The sequence below is a fragment of the Rousettus aegyptiacus genome, unplaced genomic scaffold (assembly GCF_014176215.1).
Source record: "Rousettus aegyptiacus isolate mRouAeg1 unplaced genomic scaffold, mRouAeg1.p scaffold_m13_p_3, whole genome shotgun sequence".
In the NCBI taxonomy this organism is placed as follows: domain Eukaryota; kingdom Metazoa; phylum Chordata; class Mammalia; order Chiroptera; family Pteropodidae; genus Rousettus; species Rousettus aegyptiacus.
Genome location: NW_023416306.1, coordinates 116,569,789 through 116,594,724, shown reverse-complemented (window position 1 = coordinate 116,594,724; position 24,936 = coordinate 116,569,789). Strand labels below are relative to the sequence as shown.

The 24,936-nt window shown below is 33.3% G+C and overlaps 1 protein-coding gene across 3 annotated transcripts in view; it reads left to right on the top strand.

Moving 5' to 3' along the window:
* UBR1 (ubiquitin protein ligase E3 component n-recognin 1) overlaps positions 1–24,936 on the top strand; it is a 108,204-nt gene that overhangs the window by 2,048 nt on the left and 81,220 nt on the right. For 2 of the 3 annotated variants that reach the window (XM_016144948.2, XM_016144949.2), the window contains exons 3-4: positions 14,417–14,673; positions 16,436–16,514. In XM_016144948.2, coding sequence (XP_016000434.1) covers positions 14,417–14,673; positions 16,436–16,514 — 336 coding nt within the window. The remainder of the gene's footprint in view (positions 1–14,416; positions 14,674–16,435; positions 16,515–24,936) is intronic. The other variant, XM_016144950.2, reaches the window with a different exon arrangement.

Below are 24,936 nucleotides of genomic sequence, written 5' to 3'. Positions count from 1 at the left end.
TGGCGGCTCTGGGGAGGGGGCGTCGTATGGATTGATCTGGAAGGAAGCCACCAAATAAAAAAGTTAGTCATCACCCACATTCCTGCCGGCCAAGTCTATGGAGTATAATGATTTTGTCATTTATTAGTGGTGACGGGCTCAAGCATGTCTCTATCCTGAAGTAGAAAGAGCCTTTGATGTTAGATGGTCTGGTGTAGGGGTTGGAGGAAGAGCCATTTTCCGAGAGACGCAGTGCTAACCCCCCCTTGTCGATGGGAGAACGGGTCTCAGAACCAAGTGTTGTATTGCATAGCTGGCTGGGTGAGGCCTGATAGTGTCAGGGTGTGCCGCTACTGTCAACTCATGTCAAGGTATGGGGTGTAGGAATTATGTCCTTCATTCTAGTATCTTGAGAACCCAGGCCTAATTCTCAGTGGAGAAACCTGTCATCTGTCGCTGCTTTTTAAAGGTGAAGAACAGACTTCCAGACATTTCAAGTCAGTGATACCATTAATTAATATTGGAATCTGTATGTCGTCCTTGCATTTTGAAAGAATAGGAAGACAGAGATAGCAAATTGGAGGCAATTGTCTGGCGACAGGGAGAAAGCTGGCCGAGGAGGTTAAGAAGTAGATAACATTAGGTAATATTCTGGATGTCCCTGGGCATCTTAGTGGGGAGATATATAGGAAATATTCAAATTTTGATCACTGCATGATGTCGTTTCATTAGTTTATCTTTATTCTTGCATATAGAAGAGTGTAGGATATATACACCTCTTTCTGGAGTTTCTTTGGTTTGTAGTTTTAATAAAAGCATTCTTGAAGTATTTTAACCCTGCATTGTTTTATGAGAGAGCAGAGTGAGCTCCAGAAATGAGTTGGCCCCAGGGACTGGTGAGACTGACTGGGAGATAGAAACCAGGTGGGGAGGGAGGTGGAATAAGGGTTTGGCCACCAGCTAGGGCAGTGCTTGCAGCTGTCTACCCCAAATAGTAAGGCAACCTCACTTCACTATTTGAGATAAGAAATGAGAAGATAGAGAAAGTTTAGAAGCAGCTGAAATATCTGGTCTTAATGGTAGCCTGTGCTTTTTACATCTTTGAAGGAGTAGAGAAAACTGTGCTGGGCAGAAGTGTTAATTGTAATTTTGTGTTGCCAGAGTTGGATGGCGTTTGTTTAAAGCTTTGATATATTAATTTTCTCAAGGTGGTACAGTAAAACCTCATCAATCTGAATATCACTTACTTGGGATTGGAGATAATGGTATAGGAATCAAGCTAGAATTATGTCGCAGACTCTTCATTTCAAGAAATAATAGATTTCATTGGGTAAGGCTTTCAGTTTTGCAAAGTAGTAGATAGATGCCAAGAGAAGTGTAATAGCCTCAGGAAACTCACAGTCCAGCGATATAGAAAAGACAAATGCTCAAATAATTTTAATACAAGATAGGGTGATGTAAATGGATGAAGACCTGTGACTGTTAGCCTCATGATCACTTTTTTGGCTTGGATTCCTCAATCTACTTGACCCCAGATATCATCCTACTTTCGTTTTCTTTTTAAGCTGCCAACTTCCCGACAGTGGAGTAAGATACTGGCTTCCCGGTTTACTTTTTCTTTGCTATTAAGCAAAACAAACTCAGAGATTCTTTAACATTTGAATGATTGGTATTTTAAATCACTATTGAGAAGCAGGGAAAACAAAAATAATAAATAGGGACAGTTACAGAGGTTTAAGAAATCTTACCAACTTCACTGGAGTCTTGTCCCTGGTTATAGTTTCTGCTATCCTTAAACTTCCTTTTTAGTTTCCAGGTCATTTTTCTGTCATACTGCTATCAGCAAATGTGAAGGCTCTCAAAGTCCTAACATCATCTAACATGCAAGTAGGGTGAAATAATAGGTGTAAATTATTGGACATTTATAAAAGTCATTGCTTAAGAATAATTAGGGGAATTGATTTTGTAGGTCTGGGGTGGGGTCCAAGAATTTGCATTTTCACAAGCATCCTTTGCTGATTCTGAAGTCCTGGTCTGTGGGCCACACTTTGAATAAGACTTAGCTAGACATTTGGAAGTTCTCAGTATAGAGTTGACAGTTGAGGTTATAGGAATGGATAAGATCTTTGAGGAAGAAAGAGTGAGTGTGTGTGTATGTATATGTATATGTATGTATGTATGTATGTATGTATGTATGTGTATACAGAGAAACACACACATGGAGGGAGGAGAGACAAATGATTGAATTTTAGGGGCAGGAGATGGAGGAAGAACCAGGGAAGGTCCTAGAAAGGGAATAGCCAAGCCCATAGAATATGAGAGTAGTGCAGTGTCATAGGGTGTGGTTTCTAGGAGAGAGTAGTTTATTGGATATAGGAAGAGGAGGACTGAGAAAAATTGGGAATCAGACAGTATATGGAATGGTCTGACAGAACTTTGGCCTTCTGTCTTTCACTGGATTTTCTTAAGTCCACCTCAGAAGATTTCTCCTGGCACGGTACAAAGCTCTTTTCTTTTTCCTGTCAACATCCTTTGTCTATGTGATACTGTTCAGTCCTGTGGCTTTAAATAACATCTGTCTGTGTTCAGTTCCCAAATTTTTATGTCTAGGTCATTTCACTTCTGAGCTCCAGAATCAAAAATTCAACTGCCTACTTGACATATCCACTTGGATGTCTGATAAGTGTTTCAAACAGGGGGAGCAATTAGGAAGCTACTGCAGTAACCCAAGTCATATTGTTGGTGGCTTGTACTAGAGAGGTCACTGGATGGTAGAAGCATTATGGATTAGGCGTGAAAAGGGAAGAAACATGACATCTGGATCCCCACTTTTTGGCTTAATCATTCATGGCTGTGGGTGTGTCATATACTGAGAGGCAAGACCTGGTTTGGGGAGAGAGGCAGAGCAAGGGTTTTTTTTTTATTCCCGTCTCAGTGATGACACTTCCATAATAGCTCTTGAACACAAACAAATCTCTGTCTCCACTCTACTTCTCCAGTCCTAGCCACCATCTGTTACCTAGGCAACTGCAGTGGCTTCTTAACTGGTCTTTCCTTCCATTTTGTCCTCTTCCAGTACATTTTCATCATAGCAACCATAGTAATCTTTTTAAAACTAAATCACATCACGCCAATTTCCTGCCTAAATTCTTCAGTGGTTTCCCACTGTACTTGGAATAAAATCTAAACTCATTACAAGTCATTCATGACCCTGCCCGATCTGGCCTCTACATCTCCCCTCACTTATTACTTTCTCCTCATTCAGTTTTAGCTACCCTGACCTGTTATCTTCTAAAACAGTCCCACACTCTATCTTGCTTCAGGGCCTGTGCCTTTGTTTGCTGTTTTGTCTTTCCTAGAGTATTTCCTTCTGCTTTTCCTAGATATTTATCTTGTTTAAGAGATGGGTTTCTTTTATTCTTTGTCAGAGCAAGCATCCTGTTTATTTCTTTCACTGTACCACTTATTACAATATGTGATTATTATATTGTCTTTATTTACTTATTTTAATGTCTGTCTCTCCTACCAGAATATAAGCTCCATGAAGGCAAGGATCATGTCAGACTTGTTCACTAATATATCCCAGTATGCACTTGATATAACAGACATTTACATACTCTTAATGAATAACTGAGGATCAACATCAGTGATTTCTTTTAGCAAGGTTGGTAGTGATTGGGGGAGGGAGATGTGGATAGAGGTAGAGAGGAGAGAATGAGGGAACATATTAAGGTAACAGGTAACCTTGGAGTCCAGGCTGAATAGGGAGATAAGAAAAGCCAAGGGAATTGGTGGGATTTGAGATATTAAAGGTTATGATGTTGACATAAGTGGAAGAACTGAGTGTTATGGTCAGAAAGGGGAATTTTGGAGTGTTAGAACATGGAAGCGCATCAGGTGTTTGTGATGGTAGAGCTAGGTGAGATGTCCCTCTGTGTTCCTGTAGTACCCCTTTCATACTTTTGCCCTATGTGGTATATCTTAGGGATTTGCCTAAAGATAGACAGCATTGCTTGTTTGCTGTTTCTCTTTTCTTTTAGACATTGAACTCTTTGCTAGTATGAACTGTTTCCTGTTCACATCTTTATCTCTAGCACTTAGCACAATGCTTCAAAATTTTTGTTGAATGTATGAACGAATGAAAATGAGGAGACATCCGCTAAGGTAGAGTGGAGGCGGAGGCAATAGGAATTGAGGAGGTTAAGAGATAATAAGGCTAAAAAGTTTAAATTGAACAGGGAGGATTTTAAAAATATCGTTGAGATATAATTTATGTACAATAAGAATCATCCATTTTAAGCATTTGGTTAATTAGTTTTGACAAATGTATATACCTGTGTAACTACCACCAAATCAGCATATAGAATATTTCCATTACTCTCCAAAGTTATCTTGTACCCAAATGGGGAGATTTTAGTTTTTAAAAAAAGTTTAATATTTTTTTGTTTGCACAATAATCATGCAAATCAAGGGGAAAAAATTAAAATATCTACAGTCTCATATGTGTAGGGGATCTTTAAAAGGTAATATAATCTTTTTGATAGTTAACTCTAAAATACTGAGATAAAGAGGAAGGAATGAAGTTATGTGCTAATTTCAGTGGAGGCAGTTTTCCTTAGAAACTTAAATCTATATCATTTTAGGCCAGAGCACAGCTTTCTGTAGTAAGGACACACTGATTGAGAGTGAGAAAACTAGGATGACAACCAAGGTCTCTTGAGTCCTAACTAAAATGCTTTGTCACTAGATTAGCAGGGCCCAGTGCCTGTTGTTTTTTATCATCATCTCCCAATTTCTATTGTAAGCAGTTAGGACAAATTCTGATTAGTACAAAATTCTGTTGCTTCAGATATGAAGTTAAATTTTAAAACTACAGATCAGAGGGACAGATTCTGTCTCACTACCTGTAAGAGGCTAGGGAAGAGTAGTAACTTAGTATAGATGAGTTGGCGCTGGAGACTGACTGCTTATGTTTAGTAACACATCGTCCTGCAAGTAAAGAGGTTTTTGTCCTCAGTACTATGCAGAGAGTCTGTCCGGTTAGGTATGTATACAAATCAATGACATAGGACGAACCTGTGCAGTATCCTGCACATCCTTCATGTGTGCTGGCTTTGAGGATTACCTGAGATTTCCCTTGCCATCATTTTACCCATTTCTCTAAATGTGTTAATCGTATGCTATGCTCTGATAAAGTTTTTTAAAGTTTTTAAACCATTGTCTTAGATGGCTTAAGACAAAATATTAAGACCTCTTTAGTCCCAGGTGATTTATTATGAACTCCTATGCGTTCTAAGGTATTTTGAGTTAACATACCTCCAGTTGAAGAAACCGTAGTTATTTGATGAGTTTGGTTTTTAAAAGCATTTGGTACAGCCTTTTTTTTTTATCCTTTTAATGTTAAGTTATACTGCTGTAATAAGTTAAGTGCTTATGGAAATATGCTTTACCAAATAAATGTTACTGAAAGACTCCAGGAGAGTTATTATACTTAACAAAGCGCCTACTTACTATCTGGAAATGACATAGGCCCTGTCCAGATGGGGTCTAATATTAATCACTTGAATGTAATTCACCTTCTAATAGTTTACTTAATGCCATTCTTCAGAACAAAGTTTATTTGACTTGTTTGGAAGAGTAGGGCTATAACCACTTACTACGTCTTTTTGGATTACCTTCGAAAATGCCTTTGAACTTTTGGTATTTATGGGAAAGCTAGAAATAACTTTAGCCACAGAAAGAAAAATCTATTAATTTATCCATTTTTTTAATACACACATACTCTGCCTTATAGTCTAAGGATTGATCTAAGGATTTTAATTGTCTGCAACGAAAGGATTTTAGTTTGTTTGCAAATACATATTCAATACAGTAAAAAGAGAATATGAGATATGTATCCCAGAGTTTAGGAAAGTAGATTTCATTCATCCAAATACTTCAAGGAAAGTTTAGAAAATTGAAGCATGAACCTATGGTCAGAGCAGAAAAAGGAAGAGAATAATTTAGGAAGGACAGGATGTTTTCCAAGCCAAATTCTGACACTTTTATATGTTTTATCAGGAAAGAAAAGAGAGGGGCCTTGTCTGTCACATGACTGTATATTTCACCCAGCCTACTTTATCAATGCCATGAAGAAATAGTAGGCTTTCTCATCATACTTACAAACACAAGGCTTGCAGGGATAACAAATTTATTAGAAGACAAAACAAATCTTAGGCTGAATATTGCATCGAAACTAATAAGGTAAAACTTAATTGTGATGAAAGTAAAGCCTTATACCTAGAGTCATTTGTCTATAGGACTAGGTCTCTTATATGTGATTGATCTAAGGGTTTTAGTTGTCTACAGCTCACTAAGTCATAAAGAGATATGGCTGCCAAAAAAAAGATTGTGATCTTGTAAAGCAATTTAGTGCCCTGGATAAAGAAGGTAATAAATAGTTCCATTTCCCTGTATGAAGGCATATTGTATATGTTCTATAAAAGAGTAATCAAATGGAGAGTGGTCTGGATACCATATCATTAAGGGATGGCCAAATTTCTTTAGTTTCTATGTTCCAGTTTAGCCCCAGAATGAAGAGACTAATGAAAGATAAAATGGTTATCTTAATTTATTTAAAAGGATTTTGGATGAAAGAGCAGAGTAAATTATATTGGATTATTTCAGGCAGCATAGGATAAAAGTAACAGGAAGGTAGTTTTGGATTTAATTGTGAGCTCTAAGAATGGAAGTTGGCTGAGAGGAAGTGTTCAGACAAGCTTAGAGAGCTACTATCAGATGCATTATATATAGGATTTCCCTATAGGGTAACTAACCTAAAGATTTCTTGGTGCCTAGAGATATTCCAATTACCAATCCAGTACTTGTTATGACCAATTCTAGAGCCTCCAGATTTTGTTACTACTTTTTAAAACAGAAGAATTAGAAAAAGAATTATACACTATACTTAAATTTCTTTTTCAGAACGATGTTCCCAAACAGGCATCCAAGTCCCTGGGGATGAGGGACATGTTTGGAATGTTTGGGAATTTAAATACTGTGAGAACTTGTTTTCAGAGAACAATAAGGAAAACCTCTTAACTGCAAATGCTGGAAAAAGTATTTTATTTTTCTGGATATTGATATTAAAAATTCTTAATTTTATTCTTGTCTCAAATTGAGGAAAACTAAAAGCAGCCAAGCAGAAGAAAAGCAGACCTGCTCTAGTCCCTAAAGTTCCTGAACATGTCACCCAGTAAAATACATCGTGTGGTTTTTCTTATCTTGAAAAAAAAAAAAAGAAATTTTAATTTAAATTTAAAAAATTTTTTCATGGTTGTGGCAATCATCTAGGAAAAATTTTGTGAAAGAGTGTAATTGTATTTTATCTCCTATACAAATTCTATAAACAAAGTTTTAGAAAGCTTAATGTCATCGACATTTATTTGCTTTGTTCTCTCTGGCTGGAATTCTATAACATTCATAGTGATCAAGGACTATTGTTATGTACTTGTGTTAGGCCTGTGAGAATACAGGGATGTGCAAGGCAAAGGTCCTTCCCTCAGGGAGCTGACAATCTGATTGAAGGTACTATATGTACACATTTAAAGGTAACCGATACTATCTGGCAGAGGTATAGGTACTGAATAAGTACCTCCTTCCTATTGGTGTTACGGGGAGAGAAATTTTCTTAGACTGGTTAGTAAAGTGTTTAGGGAGGTGAGCCTTGAGCTAGCTAAATCGACCTCGAGGAATAGCCAAGCTGGGGTGGGGATGGAAGGACAAAGAACTACTGGTAAGATCAGTGGAAAGGGCATTTAAGTTATCAACATCCAGACGTTCTGCCCAAATCAACCAGTTAGTATAAAGATAACATTTTAAACTATCAGTTCTTCACACATGTAATGACAGATAAAATTTTTAGTAGCATCTAGGAATGTTAGGCAGTTGTTAACTAAGAGGCTTCATCTGGAGGAAAAAATTAAAAATAAGGCAAAGCTTTGTTTTTTGTTTTGTTTTAGTAATAAAGTGAAAATGAGTAGATCTTAAGGGTAAATTTGAAAGAAATGTGTGTTTATATTTGGTTAAGTAGAATGAGCACTGAATTCTAGGAGTTAGGATACCTAAGTTCTGTTCCCGACTCTGATACTAATTTGCATATTGGATCTTGGGCAAGCCAATTTACTCCTTTGCTGTGATTCAGTTTTCTCATCTCTACAATGAGGAGCTTGAACCAGAAGGTCTCTTAGGTTTTTGGCTCTCTTAGGTTTTGACTCTCAAGTTTCTCATGAAAAGAACTAGTTCTATGCCTTCCATAATTAGGTAGAACAGAAGAGTTTTTTGTTTGTTATGTAGCACTGACTATACAGGATTTTTTTTTTTTTTCATTTAATGCTATTTGAAGAAAAGAACCTTGGGTATACCATAGATCTTTAGATATTATCTATCTGTTGGTTAAAGTTGTTGCCAGATATGTGGAGAAAATAAGTTACTGGTTTGTGAATATCCTAGAGAAGTTGGAGTTAGAATACTGGAAGACATAGTTTTCAAAAAAAGATTTAAGTAAAATATTTTTAATTTTATAATAAAAAAGTTACCCCCAAAATATAAATCACTGTAAGGATGTTATTCACATTAGATAAGCAAATATATTTCATGAAAATATGCTAAAATCTCACTAACCACCACCGTTAACATTTTGGTATATATTCCTCCTGATTTTTCCCCCATGTAAATATATGTAATATTTAACCAAAATGAGATTTTATACATACTGCTTTGTAAACTACTTTACTGAACTGTATGTTATTAATGCCTTTCCACATTAGTAAATAAACATTCATGTCAGTTTTTTAAAACTTTTTATTTACAACACATTATAGACTTAACAAAAAACTTGCAAAAATAGTACAAACAGTTCTCATTTCCCTCATGCCTCTATTCCCTAATGTTAACATCTTACATAACCATACTACAATTATTAAGGACAGGAAGTTAATATTGATACTAACTAAACTACAGATCTTATTTTAATTTTACCAGTTTTCCCACTAATGTCTTTCTGTTACAGTCCCACACTACATTTAGTTATTCACCCTTTGTCTCTTCCAGTCTGTAACAATATGTCAATTCTCTTTAGTCCTTTCCAGTTTGTAACAGTATCATGGTCTTTCCTTGTTTTTGATGACTTTGACACTTGAAGAGTGTTGAGCAATTATTTTGTACAATGTTCCTCAATTTGGGTTTGATGTTTTCTCTTGATTGGAATGAAGTTATACATTTTTGGCAAAAGTAGTACACACAAAAAAATGGTACCATATTTTTCTCAGTGCATCATGTTAAAAGATTCTTGATATTAATATTTCTTTTTACTGTGGTGATATTTATTTAAATCACTTCATTAACTTGGTATTAATAGGGTTTCTCTATTTTATAGTTACTATTTTTCTCTTTGTAATTAATAAGTATCCAGGGAGATACTTTGAGACTATTTGTATCATTTTAACTGGGTACACTATATTTTAACAATTTTTTTTGAGTTTTTTCCCCCTTAATTGCAAAAATGTTGACACTTGTTATGTTGTTTGTCTAAGTCAAACAGTGTAATATTTTTTAAAATAAAATATGGACAGTCCTAGACCTTCCCCCAGTTCCTTCTTTCCATGTAACCAACTGTTAACAGTTTGATGCTTCTTCCAGACCCTTCTTTTCTGCTTAGGAGAGCGTATGTTTAGATGTACATATGTTGAATTTGGAAACTCAAATGTGTAGAAATTTATATATAGATAATTTAGTTTTCTTCTTTACAAAAATGAAAATTTTAAAACTTGATTTTTCCAATCTATAGCATTTTATGACATTCTGATTACATGGAATGATATAAATGTACCTTTATTGATTGATATTTAGGTTGACTATTTTTTCATGGTTACAAGTGACATTATAGTGAATACACTAGAATACATATCTTTGCACAGTTGGGCTTCACGTATTGTTAAATGACGATAGATTCCACACTTTTTAAAACTATTCCCTTATTGATGGACATTCATTTTTTTGCTGCTATGAATAACTTAGTACTTTAAACGTGTAGATTGGAAAGCTTTAAAATGCTTTTCAATAGAGTCCATATCCATCTATTCATATATAGATAGATAAATTTTAACACATTTTACATTAACTTTTGTCTATACACATACACACAGTTACATATAGACATAGTAAAAAAAAGGTACACAGTGAAAAATAAGTTCTTTCCAGGGCTTTTCCCACTGTTAACATTTTATTTGAATCCTTTCAGAGATTTTCTATTGAAGTGGAAACATTTACAGATATATCCCCTTCTCTTCTTCCTCCTCTTTTTATAAATGGGCGTACACTATACTCAATATTCTTCGCCTTTTCTTTATTAACAATATAACTTGAAGAATGTCCCGTATCTGTACATACAGATTTGTGCCCTCTCCTTTTTTATAATGGCTGTATTGAATTTATGTACCATGATTTAGTCAACTCTTGTGGAACATTTAGGTTGTTTGCAGTCATTTACTATCATAAAAAATTATCTACATTCTAATAGGTTGGATAGGGTTATCTCACTGTCACTTTAATTTGCATTTCCCTAATGACTAATGATGTTGAGCATGTTTTCATGTGTAAATAAAATACTTGTGTATGTTTCTTTTTATGTGTTTATCTATCTGATGAATAAATTCCTAAAAGTGGGAATTTCTGGGTCAAAGGATATATAAATTTAAAATTTTAATAACTCAAAATTACCTTCAGAGAAAACAATCCAGTTTAATTCTACAATAATGCCTAATTTTAATGTAATATTTTATGTAAAGTTTTATTAAGTTGAACTTATTCGTAGAGGCATATTGAACTTCAGGATAGCAAATCAGAAAGTCTTATATATAAACAAATATCTGTAACTTTCCTTAAAGTTACCTGTTATGGAACTTTGTGTAAATTCTTAATTCTAACTTAATTATGTAAACTCTCATATGTCAGTTTATAAAACTCCCTGGACAAGTTTTATGAGTTTATTATAGCTAAACAGAGTTCTAATTTCTTTTCTTTGCCCTGAAAATTGTTTTTAACACTTCAAGGAGGGTACCTTCTAATTTACTATAAGATATAGTGAACAAGTATATGTTTACCTTATCAAAACTCTTAATGATATTATAAACATCTAGCCTTTGTTATTACAAACCAAAGAGTTCTGATTTTCTATCCCTATTACTTTTGCTATTGTTCCTTCATTCTCTTGATAATTTTTTGCCTAGGTAACACTTCTCATTGACCTGCAGTCAGTCTCCTAGCTTGGGACAGGTCGTTCCTGTGCCAAAAGAGCCAGTGCCTTAGCTATATAATTTGTAGGTTGCTACTCTTTGCCCTATTGGTAAGTTGGGTTAGTGTATGATAAGTATACATCTTAGTTGCCTCCATTTCTGTGTAATTTTGTAGAAGGTGTAGCTAGATTCAAGAAGCGGAGGCATGTTCATTTTAATATATATCCATTTCAAAATTCATTTTCATTATTTGGTTATATGAAATTTTGAAAAATGCATAATGAGTAGCAGAATTGGATATCAGTTATTCATTTTGAAGATCAAAAGGTTTTAATTTTGATTAAGTTCATTTTATCCATTTTTTTCCCATGCTTAGTGCTTTTTGTGCCCTGTCTAAGAAACGTTGGCCTTCCTTAAGGATGTCAAGAGTTTTCTATGTTTTTGTTTAGAAGTTTCAGAGTTTTAGCTTTTATATTTAAGTCTATGATTCATTTCAAATTAATTTTTGTGTATGGTGTGACATATGAGTTGAAGTTCATTTTTTTATAAGAATTTCTAATTGCTCTTTTACCATTTTTTGAAAATACTGTCTTTGAATTGTTGATTCCTTTTGACTATACATACGTGGATTCATTTTTACGCTCTCTTCTGTTTCATTGATAAATATGTCTATCTTAATGTTAATATCACCCTATCTCAATTAGTATAGTTTTACAGTAAGTCCTGAAATCAGGTAGTATAAGTCTCTTCTAAGTCCTTTACATTTCCATATTCATTTTAGAATCAGCTTATCAGTTTCTACAAACAAATTTGTTGATATTGTGTAGATTCCGTAGATAATATTTGAGAAATATAGACATCTTAACATTATTAAACATTATAATCAATGAACACGATGTAGCACATCATTTACTGAGATGTTTTAGAAATTTCTTTCAGTGTTTTGTATTTTCAATATAGAGATCTTACACATATTTTATTAATTGTATTAAATTAATGCCCAAATATTTTGGTTTTTGATGCTATTGTTGCTGTTTTTTAAAATTTCATTTTCCAATTGTTTGTTGCCAGGATATAGAAATACAGTTGATTTTTATATATTGATCTAGTAAGCTTGCTCAATTCACTTACAGTTCTTATATGTGTGTTTTTAAATTAATTCCTTAAGATTTTCTAAGAAGGTAATCATATTTTTGTGAATAGAGACAGTTTTAATTCTTCTTTTCCAGTTGTCATGCCTTTTATTATTTTCTAGTCTTATTATACTAGCTAAGATCTCCAGCACTATATTGAATAGAAAAGAATAGATATCCTTGCCTTGTTCATATCTTTGGGGGGAAGTATTCAGTCTATTATTGCAAATATTTTCTCTCAATCTTTTAAATTATGACCTTTTAAAATTTACTTTAAAAATTTACATAAAGTAAGTAACTTTTTATTGTACAGTTCTATGAGTTTCAACAATTGCCAACAGTTGTGTAACTGTCACCAGAATAGTTTCATTGCTTTGAAAAATTCCATCGCTGCCACTTTATAGTCAACCTGCCACTTTATAGTCAACCTCTGGCAACCACTGTGTTGTCCTCCATCTCTATAGTAAGTTTTGCCCTTTCCAGAATGTCATATAAATGGAATCATATAGTACAAAGCTATAATTTTTAAAAAAATTTAGACTATTTAAATGTGTAAAGATATTAAAATGTAAATGTAACTGTAAAATGTATGAAATACTAATAAAACCAGAAAGCCAGCCCATTTCAAGTGAACTATATTAATTTAATTGTAAGGGTGTTAACTGCAACTAAATTGCCAGTGTTGGTTTGATAGTAGAGAGTTATGCTCTGCATCTTCTTGTTTCCCCTGCTTCTGTTCATTTAAGCCTGCTGTTATAAATGACATTGAAAATGTTTGGCTTGTTGGAGTAATCAGACCTCATATTTAAGCCCAGACTGCCAGTGAGTAATCTCCAAATGTTTTTTTAAATAGGGCATTTTTTGATGCTTGGAAAGCTGTCTTATTTGATTGAAGATAAGAGTGGAATGGGAATGTTAGTGAAATTTGCAGATAATGTCTGTTAAACCCACTTAGCTTGAGAATCAAGTATTTGGTACAGAAGATGGGCTTCGCTCTGTTCACATAGATGCTTTCAAGATGAATATGGTTCTAACTGCTAAGAGGCAGTACATAGCCTTTTGTGTTTGACTTCTTTTGATGAATTTTGATGCTTCATGTATTGATAATTCATTCCCTTTATGGCTGAGTAGTATTCCTGGTTTGGATGTACCATAGTTTATAATTCACTATTTCCAGATTTGGGTAATTGTGCATAAAATTGCTGTATTATTCATGTACGAGTTTTTGTGTGAACTTAAATTTTCATTTCTTTGGTAGATACCTAAGAGTTCGATTGCTGGGTCATATGGTAAGTTTAACTTTATAAGAAACTTCTAAAGTCTTATAAAGTGGCTGTACCATTTTGAATTCCTGCTAGTACTTTCCTTTTCCAGTTTTCTATATCCTTATTGATACATGGTATCAATTTTTTATTTTTATTTTTTATTTTTTTTACCTACATTCTAATAGGTCGTGTATGGTTATCTCACTGTCATTTTAATTTGCATTTCCTTCATGATTGATGTGGAGCATGTTTTCATGTGCAAATAAGCCATCTGTAACAGTTTCTTTTGAAGAGCAGAAAGTTTTACTTTTGATGAAGTTTAATTTATCCTTTTTTTTTTTCTTTTATGGTTAGTGTTTTTTGTATTCTAAAAGCTCTTTGTCACTCATTTATTTTTGTCTCTCCTTAAATGCTTTGGTTCCTTAAGACAATTAAACTTAAGGGTATAGGGAATTCTTTGGACAGCCTCTGACCGATAATGAAGTCACCTTTATACTCCAAGACTTGGCCATTCCAGAAGGGAAGGGTAATTCTTATCCACCCTAGCTGGTCTTCTTTTTCTAGATATCTGTGGTACGTGTCAGCAGCCATTATTGCCAAGGCTTTTAAAAAGAAATTACCCACTTTCCTTTTGTATTGGTGAAGAATAAAATAAGAATATATTGTAAATCACTTTCTTTGAAATTACAGAATTGTGCCTTTACTGGTGCCTCTAGATTTTTAAGAAGGAACTTGTAACAGAGTCTATTCATTTTTTTTTTTTCAGCAGTGGGAACAGGAAGTTGATTTTCATGTTGCTTTCTTGCACCATTTGGCAAAATGGGTGCCAGAAATTTATTTTGCTGAAATGGACCCAGACTTGGAAAAGCAGGAGGAGAGTATACAAACGTCAGTATTCACTCCACTGGAATGGTACTTATTTGGAGAAGATCCAGATATTTGTTTAGAGAAATTAAAACATAGTGGAGCATTTCAACTCTGTGGAAAGGTTTTCAAAAGTGGAGAGACAACATATTCTTGTAGGTAAGAATTAGAAATTTACAGGATTAGTTATGATTACAGTCTTGGTACTTTGTACCTATTTCATTGGTTTATTACTGTTTATAGTATATTTAATCCTACTTAATTAACTTCCTTTTATTATGCACTTATAAGTATGTTTTTGCTAGTATAGCTTGTTTCTGAACATGACTTAACTAGTTCTCTCACTTTTTCTTCCTATTCTCTAAAAGTATATGTGACAGATTTTCCCCTTGTTTATTACATAGTCTCATACTCTTAATTTGAACCCCTTAGGGCCAGATATATTTCAGAATTGTGAATGCTTCCCCAGCAGAGCAAGGCACAATCGTAAAATCAAACACATTTCTGTAAGAAATCTGCGAATATTCACAGTAAATGTGAATAAGTCCTATAATCTCATGTCATTTCAGGTCATTTTTTGCCACCAAGTGAGATTTTGTGCCAAAGGATTGTGGACCTCTGGGGACAGCTGGAATTTTGTTGGATAGAAGAAACTTTAGGCTTTTTGTCCTTTGTGAGATCAGTTGCCTTAAAACATCATGATAGCACAGAAAGCTTTTTACTCCCTACTTCTGCCTGAAATGTTCAACTTTTAGATCCTAGCAGCACTTTTAGTCTCTTCTTTTATTAGAGGTAGCTTAGGTTAAGAGTGTTATTTTCCAGACTTTATAAATACAGAGAATTTTTTTTTGCTTCACTATAATTTTGGATTTTACCGGTTGATGTATAGTTAATATTTCTTTAGAACATACTGTCTTTATCCTATTCTTAGGAAAAAGTCATCTTTGGGCAAAATTTTGATATAGAGCATACTAAGTTTCATTTATCAGCTTAGGTGATAAATGAAAGCTTAATCAGTTTCAAGTAAAGCATAGTAAACATTTGTAGACCTCATTTTTCCGAATGTGTCATAGAGACATTTTTAATTATCACAACTGAGAGAATGGTACTGGCATCTATTGGGTAGAGGCCGGGGTTGCTGCTTAAACATTCTACAGTGCACAGGACAGTCTCCTCTATGCCCATCAAATAACTATTTCATTCAAAGTGTCAATACTTTTGATGTTTAGAAATCCTGCTAAGTAGGTCAGTAGATCTTATGTATTTTAGGCAATCTGTATTTCCTATTAGCCTTTTAAAATTCATTTCTTAAACTTCCCAATTTTATACTTACTGTATATTCTTCTTAATGTTTCCCTGAAAATGATTAATAAAATAGTACATTTTAAAGGTTGTTATTAGTGAAGAGATTAAAAAAGATTGCATTTCATTTATTCATTAACTATTTGTTGAATACTTACCATGTGCCAGACACTGTTTTAGGTGCTTAGTACATATTAATATATAAAATTAATAGAAATCCCTGCTCTTTTGATGCTTACATTAATGAATTTTGTCTTTGGTATCCAAGCTTTATTTACCAATGAATGATCAATATTTATAGGATATATTTATAAATGTAATAGGGTAAGATGATGATTGATATAAAAAAAAGTTGGTCATTTTTCACAAAACAAATTTTTAATCGTAACAACAGTTTGAAACCATATGTAAGCTCAAAGTAATGAGGACGATTTAAGAAACAAAACCAAATACCCAAATTTATACATTCAAATATAGCTAAAATTATTTGGAATTCAGTTTTTGAAGCATTTTTATATTCAATTTGTGCACCATTCAGGAAAATCATTCATATTATAGTCATACTTTAAGCATCAGTGGGAATAGTAAATTTTGGAATCTAATTTTTAATCTTTTTCAGGGACTGTGCAATTGATCCAACATGTGTACTTTGTATGGACTGCTTCCAGAATAGTGTTCATAAGAATCATCGTTACAAGGTATGAAAATAGAGCCATAGCATATCTGGATTCATAGGATTCTGTTGGCCATCTCGTTCAAATTCCTGACCAGTACTTGAATTCCTGCTATAACAGCTCTGATATGTGAACCTTTAGCTCTGGTTAAACATATCATGTGATAGGATAATCTATCACCTCAGGAGGTAGCCCCTTACAATTTTTTTGTGAGATATAATATTTTTATACAAAAGATTATATAAAGTATATACACAGTTTAAAAAATAACTATAAAGTGAACACCTGTGTAACTGCTACTTAGGTCAAGAAATAAGACATTGCCATTTCTCAGAGGCCTCCCATTTGTCCCTTCAGGATCACAGTCCTCTCACCCCTCCTGATCACCTCTCTCTGTGTTTTGTGATAATGGTTTCCTTGATATCCATTTTAGCTTATAATTGGAATATACTGACTAGTTTTATCTGTTTTGAAGCTTTACATAAGTGGAGTCATGCTATATCTTTTGTTGTTGAGTAACTGCTTTTACTCGGCATTATGTATGTAGCAGTAGTTTGTCTATTGGCCTTAATAGTGTTAAATAATCCATATTGTCTTTTTACATTGTGGTGTATATGGATATGCAGATTGTTTCCAATTTGAGGCTATTATGAACAATTCTGTGAACATTCTAATTTGTATGTTTTGGTATACTGTACACTGATCGTATACACTGATCGTGTACAGTATTCCTCATTCTATGGGGTATGTATCTGGAACAGAATTGCTGAGTTCCAGGGTATAGTTCTTTAGTCTTAGTATGTAATGTAAGACTGTTTTCCAAAGTAGTTATAGCAATTCATAAGCTCTCCAGCAGGATATGAATGTTCCCATTACTTCACATTCTTGGAAGATATGGTATTGTCAGTCTTTTTAGTTTAAGCCAATCTGGTGGGTAAATAATAGTATCACATTGTGGTCTTAATTTACTTTTCCTAATTACTAATGAGTTTGAGGGCTTTTTACTTTCCTGTTACATTTTCAGGCAACCTTGTTATTTTAAGCTGAAATTTATTTCTGAAATAATAGTATTGGTTGTGTGCTCTGGGCTGAGACAGACATAATAATCGATGTTTCTCTTTATACATATAACATGCCTAAATTTTTGTGTAAATGTAAATAGTATCTTGAAGTAAGGTAGACTATGTCTTCTGTAGCATTGAAAGTGCTGTTCATGTTTTTGCTGGCCTCAATATTATTGTGCCTATGTTGGGAAGTGATGGGCTTAAGTATAGATTATAGGTATTACCATTATTATGATTATTATTATACACAAGGAAAAACATATTGAGGAGCCTCTGATATAGTGAGGTTAAAATGGTTTCCCAAGACTTCAAAGCTAATCACTGATGGAATTTTAAAATTTGATATTTGGTTATATTCCATATTTCCCAGTCATCTCCATTAATTATAGTTTTTCTTATGCTGGAGAATTCAAGAAAGAATGCCAGTAGTAGGGACAAGGAGGAAGCTGTGAATTTCTTCTCTTTTTTACTTTGGAAGGAAGACTAATGGGGAGAAGTGCTGAAGGCTCAAGATCGGAGTTTTCCCAGTTCCTTAGAGTTTTAAAGACTACGTTTTCCAAACTTTGGGACTTTGTAGGCCAGTACAATTTCAGAAAACTTAGGGTTTTCAAAATTTTATTTGGCCAGGAAAGTTTGATTTTAATTTTTAAAAGGGCACGTGAACAGCAACTGAAAAATACATGCCATCTCCTATCATTTTATAAAGTAAAAGACATTTTAATTCCAAGAAAGTAGGATAATCTCAGAATAAAGAACAGTTTTTCAACACATTTCCCATTCGCCCTGAGATTACTTGCCAGTGGCGCTTGCAGTTTACAGATAACTTGCAGATTATAGTCCTAACCTTACCCCCAAAGTTTCCCATGAAATATCTCACTTTTATTATTTTCACATCACTCTAGTATATAGTCGGTCTTTGGAAACAAATGACATCATTCTATTTATATCATTCTGTTTTTAGCAGTGGTATTTCTATTTATAAAATATAGTAATTCTCAATCACTGAAAGTGTAAAATCCTAGAAAACATAGCATTCCTATGCATGATGTTAAATAAACGCTGGCAGCGAGCTGTACTTTTTTTTTCTAAATTGAAAATGGGTTCAATTCCATACATGTAGTTCTATAAAAGAGCTCACCACATTCTCTTTTCTGATGTTTCTGTGGACCCGTAATAACTTGTCTGTTAATTTTTGGGAAACTCTTCACTAAACTACCTTCAAGTATTTAAAGCCTACCAGTCTACATCACCATTACAAAGCACTTGTTAATGATAAGCAATGTTGCTGTAAGTTTCTTTATGTGTAAATCACTTTTGTTTATCTAGGATTATTTCCTTAGGATAAGGTTCTCAGAAGTGGAATTACTGGATTCTGAAACATGGACCTTTCAGGGAATAAAAAGACAAGCCACAGACTAGGTGAAAGTTTTTGTATCTGATAAAGAACTGGTATCCAGAATATATAAAGAACTCTTAAAACTCAACAATAAGAAAATGAACAACCCAATTTAAAAAAATGGGCAAAAGATCTAAAACAGACATTTACCAAAAGATACATAAATGGCCAATAAGCCCTTGAAAAGATGCTCAACATCATATTTCATTAGGGAATTGCAAATTCAAACAACAATGAGATACCACTTCACACCTATTAGAATGGCCAGAATCCAAATGTTGGTGTGGGTATGGAGCAATAGGAATTTTTATTTGTTGCTGGTGAGAATGCAAAATGGTACAGCCACTTTGGAAGACAGTTTGGCAGTTTCTTACAGAAGTAAGTGTACTCAAACTATAAAATCCCACAGTCATGCTCCTAGATGTTTACCCAAGTGAACTGAAAACGTATGTCCACACAAAAATAATGCACAAGAATATTTATAGCAACTTTATTCATGTTTGCCAAAACTTAGAATCAATAGGTGGATAGATAAACAAACTTCAATATACCAATATAATGGACTGTTATTCAACAATAAAAAGAAATGAGGAGTTACCAAACTACAAAAACACATGACTGGGCTTTACATGCATATTGCAAAGTGAAAGAAGCCATTGTGAAAGACTACATACTTTGATTCCAGTTGTATGACATTCTGGAAAAGGCAGCACTATGGACACAGTAAGATCAGTGGTTGCCAGGAGCTAGGGGAAGGTGATGGGAAGGATGGAAGGATGAATAGGGAGGGGATTTTTAGGGCAGTTAGACTATCCTGTATATCCTGTACAATATAGAGAACTCTAATGTAAATTATGGACTTTAGTTAATAATAATGTATAAACATTGACTCTTCACTTGTAATAGATATACCACTAATATAAAATGCTAATAATAAGGAAAGCGCTGTGGGTTTGGGGGAAGAAGTGGTAAATGTGAACTCTGCTATTTTCTGCTCAGTTTTTCTTTAAACAAACTGCTCTGAAAATAAAGTTGATTAATTTTTTAAAGTGGACTTTTAAAGGTTCTTGGAACATTTTGCCAAATGGCTTCAGGAAAGAATTATACCAAATGTACTACAACCAGGAGTGCAGAATCCTGCAGAACCTGCAGAAACCTTTTACAGAAACTTTTTAACTGAAACCTTTCAACTGAACCTGACTTTTAAAATAATTTTTCCATTGCTATTGAAATGAAAATTTTTGATAGTTCTTAATGTTGTTTGCCTTTGCTTGTGTTGGAATGATGAGTGTAGAATACTCTTACATTACTGCTTTGCCATCTTTCTGGATAATAAGAATAAGGTCTTCGGCTGGTTTCTTTTGCTGTCATCCTTGCTGATAGGATGAAGGTCTTTGTTGTGATGAGTAAATTCTAACAAGTATAGATAGAGTAATATAACTTTGATCAACTAGAACCAAAATAGAGGCTGAGTTAACCTAACCTAGAGTTTTCTTGTATCTTGGAAGCTGATTCCAAAAACCAGGCCAGCTTGTAACCTTCGTACTCTTAATAAATACATTCTAGAGTCAACCTGGAGAGGAAACAAAATCCACTAACAATCATCTTTTTCTCTATTCTTTTTCTGTGTATGCCTCTATCTTCATTTACTAAATTGCAATGATTTATTTATATCTGTGTGTCTTTCATCCCCATCTCCAGAACAAAGTCCAGGTCTAATATACTTTATGCCTCCTCTGTCTGTCTTACTACCTGGGATATAGACGCTTTCAACAAATATTTATTGAAGTGTTAGGATCAAAAGGGCTAAATCATAGACAGAACTGATCTAAGGTTTAATTGTAGAAATAACTATCAGGGTTTATTTTTAATGTCACCTTGCAATAATCTTACATGATGAGAATTTATATACATATATCGTCTTTGAAACACAATAGCATTTAAAAAAGTTTATTTAGGTAAGCAATACAATAAAACTTACCTTTTAAAAAATTTAAATAATACAGAAAATATAAATAAAAATTATAGTTTCCTTTCTGCCTCATTGTATTTTCATTGTTAAACACACTTTAGTGTATGTCCTTACAGATCTTTTTTAAGGTATTTATAAACATGCATACATGTACATGTATTTATATGTTTATAGAGAGGGTGTATATGTGTATATATATGGGATCCTACTGTATTTTTTTTTGTAACTTATTTTTAACTTAACAGTATATCATAGGGATAATTCTATGTCGATGCATATAACTCTCTTGTCACACTTAATTACTGTATGTATTCCTTTGTGGAATGTATCATATATTTAACCCATCTCCATTTTCTAGACAATTATGTTGTTTTCAATTTTTCACAGATCAACAAATATTGGAATAGATACACATTTTTGTTTTAATATAAACCAGCATATGTGTTCAAGAATGCCTAAGTCTAGATTTAGAGTCAGATTTTCTGAATTGAACAGTATATGCATTTAAAATTTTGATAGATTTTTGCCAAATGTTGTTCTTGAATTGCTGTGCCAATTTATATTCCCATTGAAAGGATAGAAGAATGTTCATTTTCTACACCTCTCCCCAAACTTTATTCAGTTTTTTTACTTTTGATGACCTGTTATTCAAATATATTTTAAATTATTAAAATAATTTGATTATTTAAATTAGCATTTCTCTTATTACCAGTATTGTTAACATCTTTTTATATTTTAATTCTATGTTTAATTTCTTCTGTGTATTGCCTGTTTCTATCTTTTACTCATTTTTCTATTGTCTTTTTCTTACTACTATGCTATACTTTACAAATACTTTTTCTTTGCTTGGCTTTTAAATTCTTTTATTTTTAAGTCAGATTTATTGAGATGCAATTTATATACAGTAAAATCTACCCTTTTAAGTATACAATTTCATGAGGTTTTACAGACATATATAGTTCAGTAACCACTACCACACTCAGGATATAAAACATTTACATTATCCCCTAAAATTCTCTAGAGTCTCTTTGTAGTCAGTTTCCTGTCCCCTTACCCCCAGCTCCTAGCAGTCACTGATCTGACCTCTGTCCCTATAGTTTTGCATTGTTCAGAATGTCACATAAATGTAATTATATAGTATGTAATATTTTCTGTCTGACTTTTTTTACTTAGCATAATGCCTTTGAGATCCTCTCATGTGTCAACAGTTTGTTCCTTTTTATTGCTGAGTAGTATGCCATTTTATGGATGTGCTACAATTTATTATCTATTCATCAGTTAATGAACATTTGGGTTGTTTCAAGCTTTTAAATAAAGCTGCTGTAAGCATTCAAGTACTGTTCTTGGTGTGGGTATTTGTTTCATTTCTATTGGGTAACCTAGGAGTAAGATAGCTGGACCATAAGTTAAGTGTATGTTTAAGTTTTTAAGATCTGTTTTCTGCCTTTTAAACTTGATTTATGCAGTTATTTGTCTTACTGACATTTTAAATTTGTATGTTGTTAAATTCACCAGATTTTTTTGTGCTTCTGGATTTTGTAACTTATGTGGCGTTCTCTATTCTAAATTTACGCTTTTACTTTTCTTTCGATATACCTATATTTTTAGTAATTATGGATGAGCCTAGATTTCTTTAGTTTACTATGTATATGAAGGAAGAAAAATTGATTTTTACATTCTAATTTAGCGCTTTTCTAGTGGTTACCTCTGTATTAATTTTTATAGTGCCCTTAGTTTCCTTAGTTAACTTTTTATATCTAGTCTGTCAGTTTTAGTGTTATCTTTGACTCCTTCCTATTACCTGTATAATAATTGAAGATCTTACATTACTTTCTTGTTCCTTCTCTTTTTAGTTGTTTTCCTGATCATGAGATTATATAATGTTTACATTCTTCTATTTGTGTCTTCACCTGGGATTTGTTCTTAGCTCTACAATTAAATATATAAAATGTTCATCATCTGTCCATTTTCTGAAGTTTTTCCAGTCACCTCTTGGTCAGATGAAGCTCATCCTCTAGGGATTGGTAAACTGCAGTTTGTGGGTCATATTTGGCTTACTTACTATTTTCATGTGGCCCAAAAGTTAAGCGAGGATTTTACATTTCCAGATGTTTGGGATAAAAGATAAGAAATATAACATTTTATGATATATAAAAATTATATGAAATTATTTTTAGTACCTGTAAAGTTTTACTGAAACACAGCTATACTCATTTATTTATTTATCGTTTATGGCTGCTTCTGTACTACCACAGAATTGACTAATTCAATAGAGATTTATGACCTGAAAGCCTAAAATATTTACTATCTGTTCCTTCATACAGTAAGTTTGCTGATCTCTGCTCAAGTAGATTCCTTAGGAAGGGGACATTGTTCTGTAAGTTGACATGTTGAGAATTGTATTTTCATAGCTTGGTTGGAGATAATGTCTTTGGTTTGCATTTTCTTTCTTTGAAAATGCTGCTCTGCTATTGTCTTGTTTTATATGTTATTGAGAGAAGTCTGACGTCATTCCAATTTTCTTGATGTTGTGCCATTTCATCTTTTTGCTTGAAGGACTCAGAACTTTTGTCTTTAAAGTCCAGTAGTGTTAGTAGGGTATATTCGTGAGTTGCTCATACTGGGTAAGTTTTTTCTCAATTACTCATGGGCCCTTTTAGTGCATATATTTAGGTCTTTTTTTTTTCCCCAGGAAATTTTATTAGATTACAGTTTTAAATGTGAACTCTGTTCCATTGTTTTGATTTTTTCTTTTTTGGTGACTGATTATAATTATGTTGGTTTTCTGATGCTTATTTTCTATTTCAACCACTTTTTCTCTAAACTTGTATTTCTTTACTTCATCTCTTAAATCCTGCTTTGTTTCAATGTTATTTATTAACTTTTCCATTCAAGTCTATTATGTTGGGCATTTTGTAATTTAGAATTAATTTCTGATATGATTTTCTTGTTTTCTGATTTTTTTCCTGAGTTCAATAGAATTTCATTTTATTTAACCTGGTTATTTTGATCTACTTCTGTTCTTAGTTTCTGTATTTCTGCTTGTGTGAGGCAATATAATTTAGTTTGGAATATTACATTACAGTTTTATTCAACTTTGTATGGATATGGTCTATTTTCTCTCTCTCTCTCTCTCTCTCTCTCTCTTTTTTTCATTTCATGGATAGGGTTTACAAATGTCCTATCAGTTTTGCCTTCTGTGAAATTTATAGATGATGATGGTGATAGTGGTGAAATGAGGGGAGGGTTTGGCATGTGCTGTTTCTCTCATTTCTATAGGATTCTTAATTTTACCTTTTTTCAATCCTGGCACATCTTTTAAGACTTACCATATTTTTAAGTGTATTTGATTTTCTTCCAAAGCAATGCTTCTGAGGTTGCCACTTCTGGTCCTGCTTACTTTCGGTCTCTTTTCCTATGAACCACCGAATCTCAACCTGTGTTAAGTAATTTGTCTCTTAGCATTGGGCTTTCTCTTTTTGGATGTAATTTTGTCTGTGCTTCCTTCATCTAAGCCCTCTGTACCCCTCTCTTTTTTGTGGAGTCTCTTAAGCTCCCCTCTCTAGTTGTCTACATTCACAAGCTTAAAGTGATAAGCTGTGGGAACTCTGATGGAACAAGTCATTTGAAGGTCATGGTATTTATTTTTTTGTCTCCTAGTAGTGCTGCAAACATGGATAATGTGTAGTTTTATTGCTTTCCTGTTCATTGTATGTTTCGGAGGGGAAAGTTTTGGGGAAGATTCAAAATCAGGCCATTGTAATCCTTCTCTATCAGAATTAGTATACTTTAGATTTATTTTTGTTAGACCTCTCAAAGGAGAAATGTTATAAATACTTTTTGTTGCTGTTAGATATCAAATAGATGAAAATACTTTATACATTTCTTAAGTACTATATATCATTATAATGATTTTTATAAATGTGTTTAATCATAAAATCTTGTTACTCAAGTATTCTGGGTATCGTATATTTTTTTTTCCATACTTCACAATTTCTTGTTCTCTATTAGTAC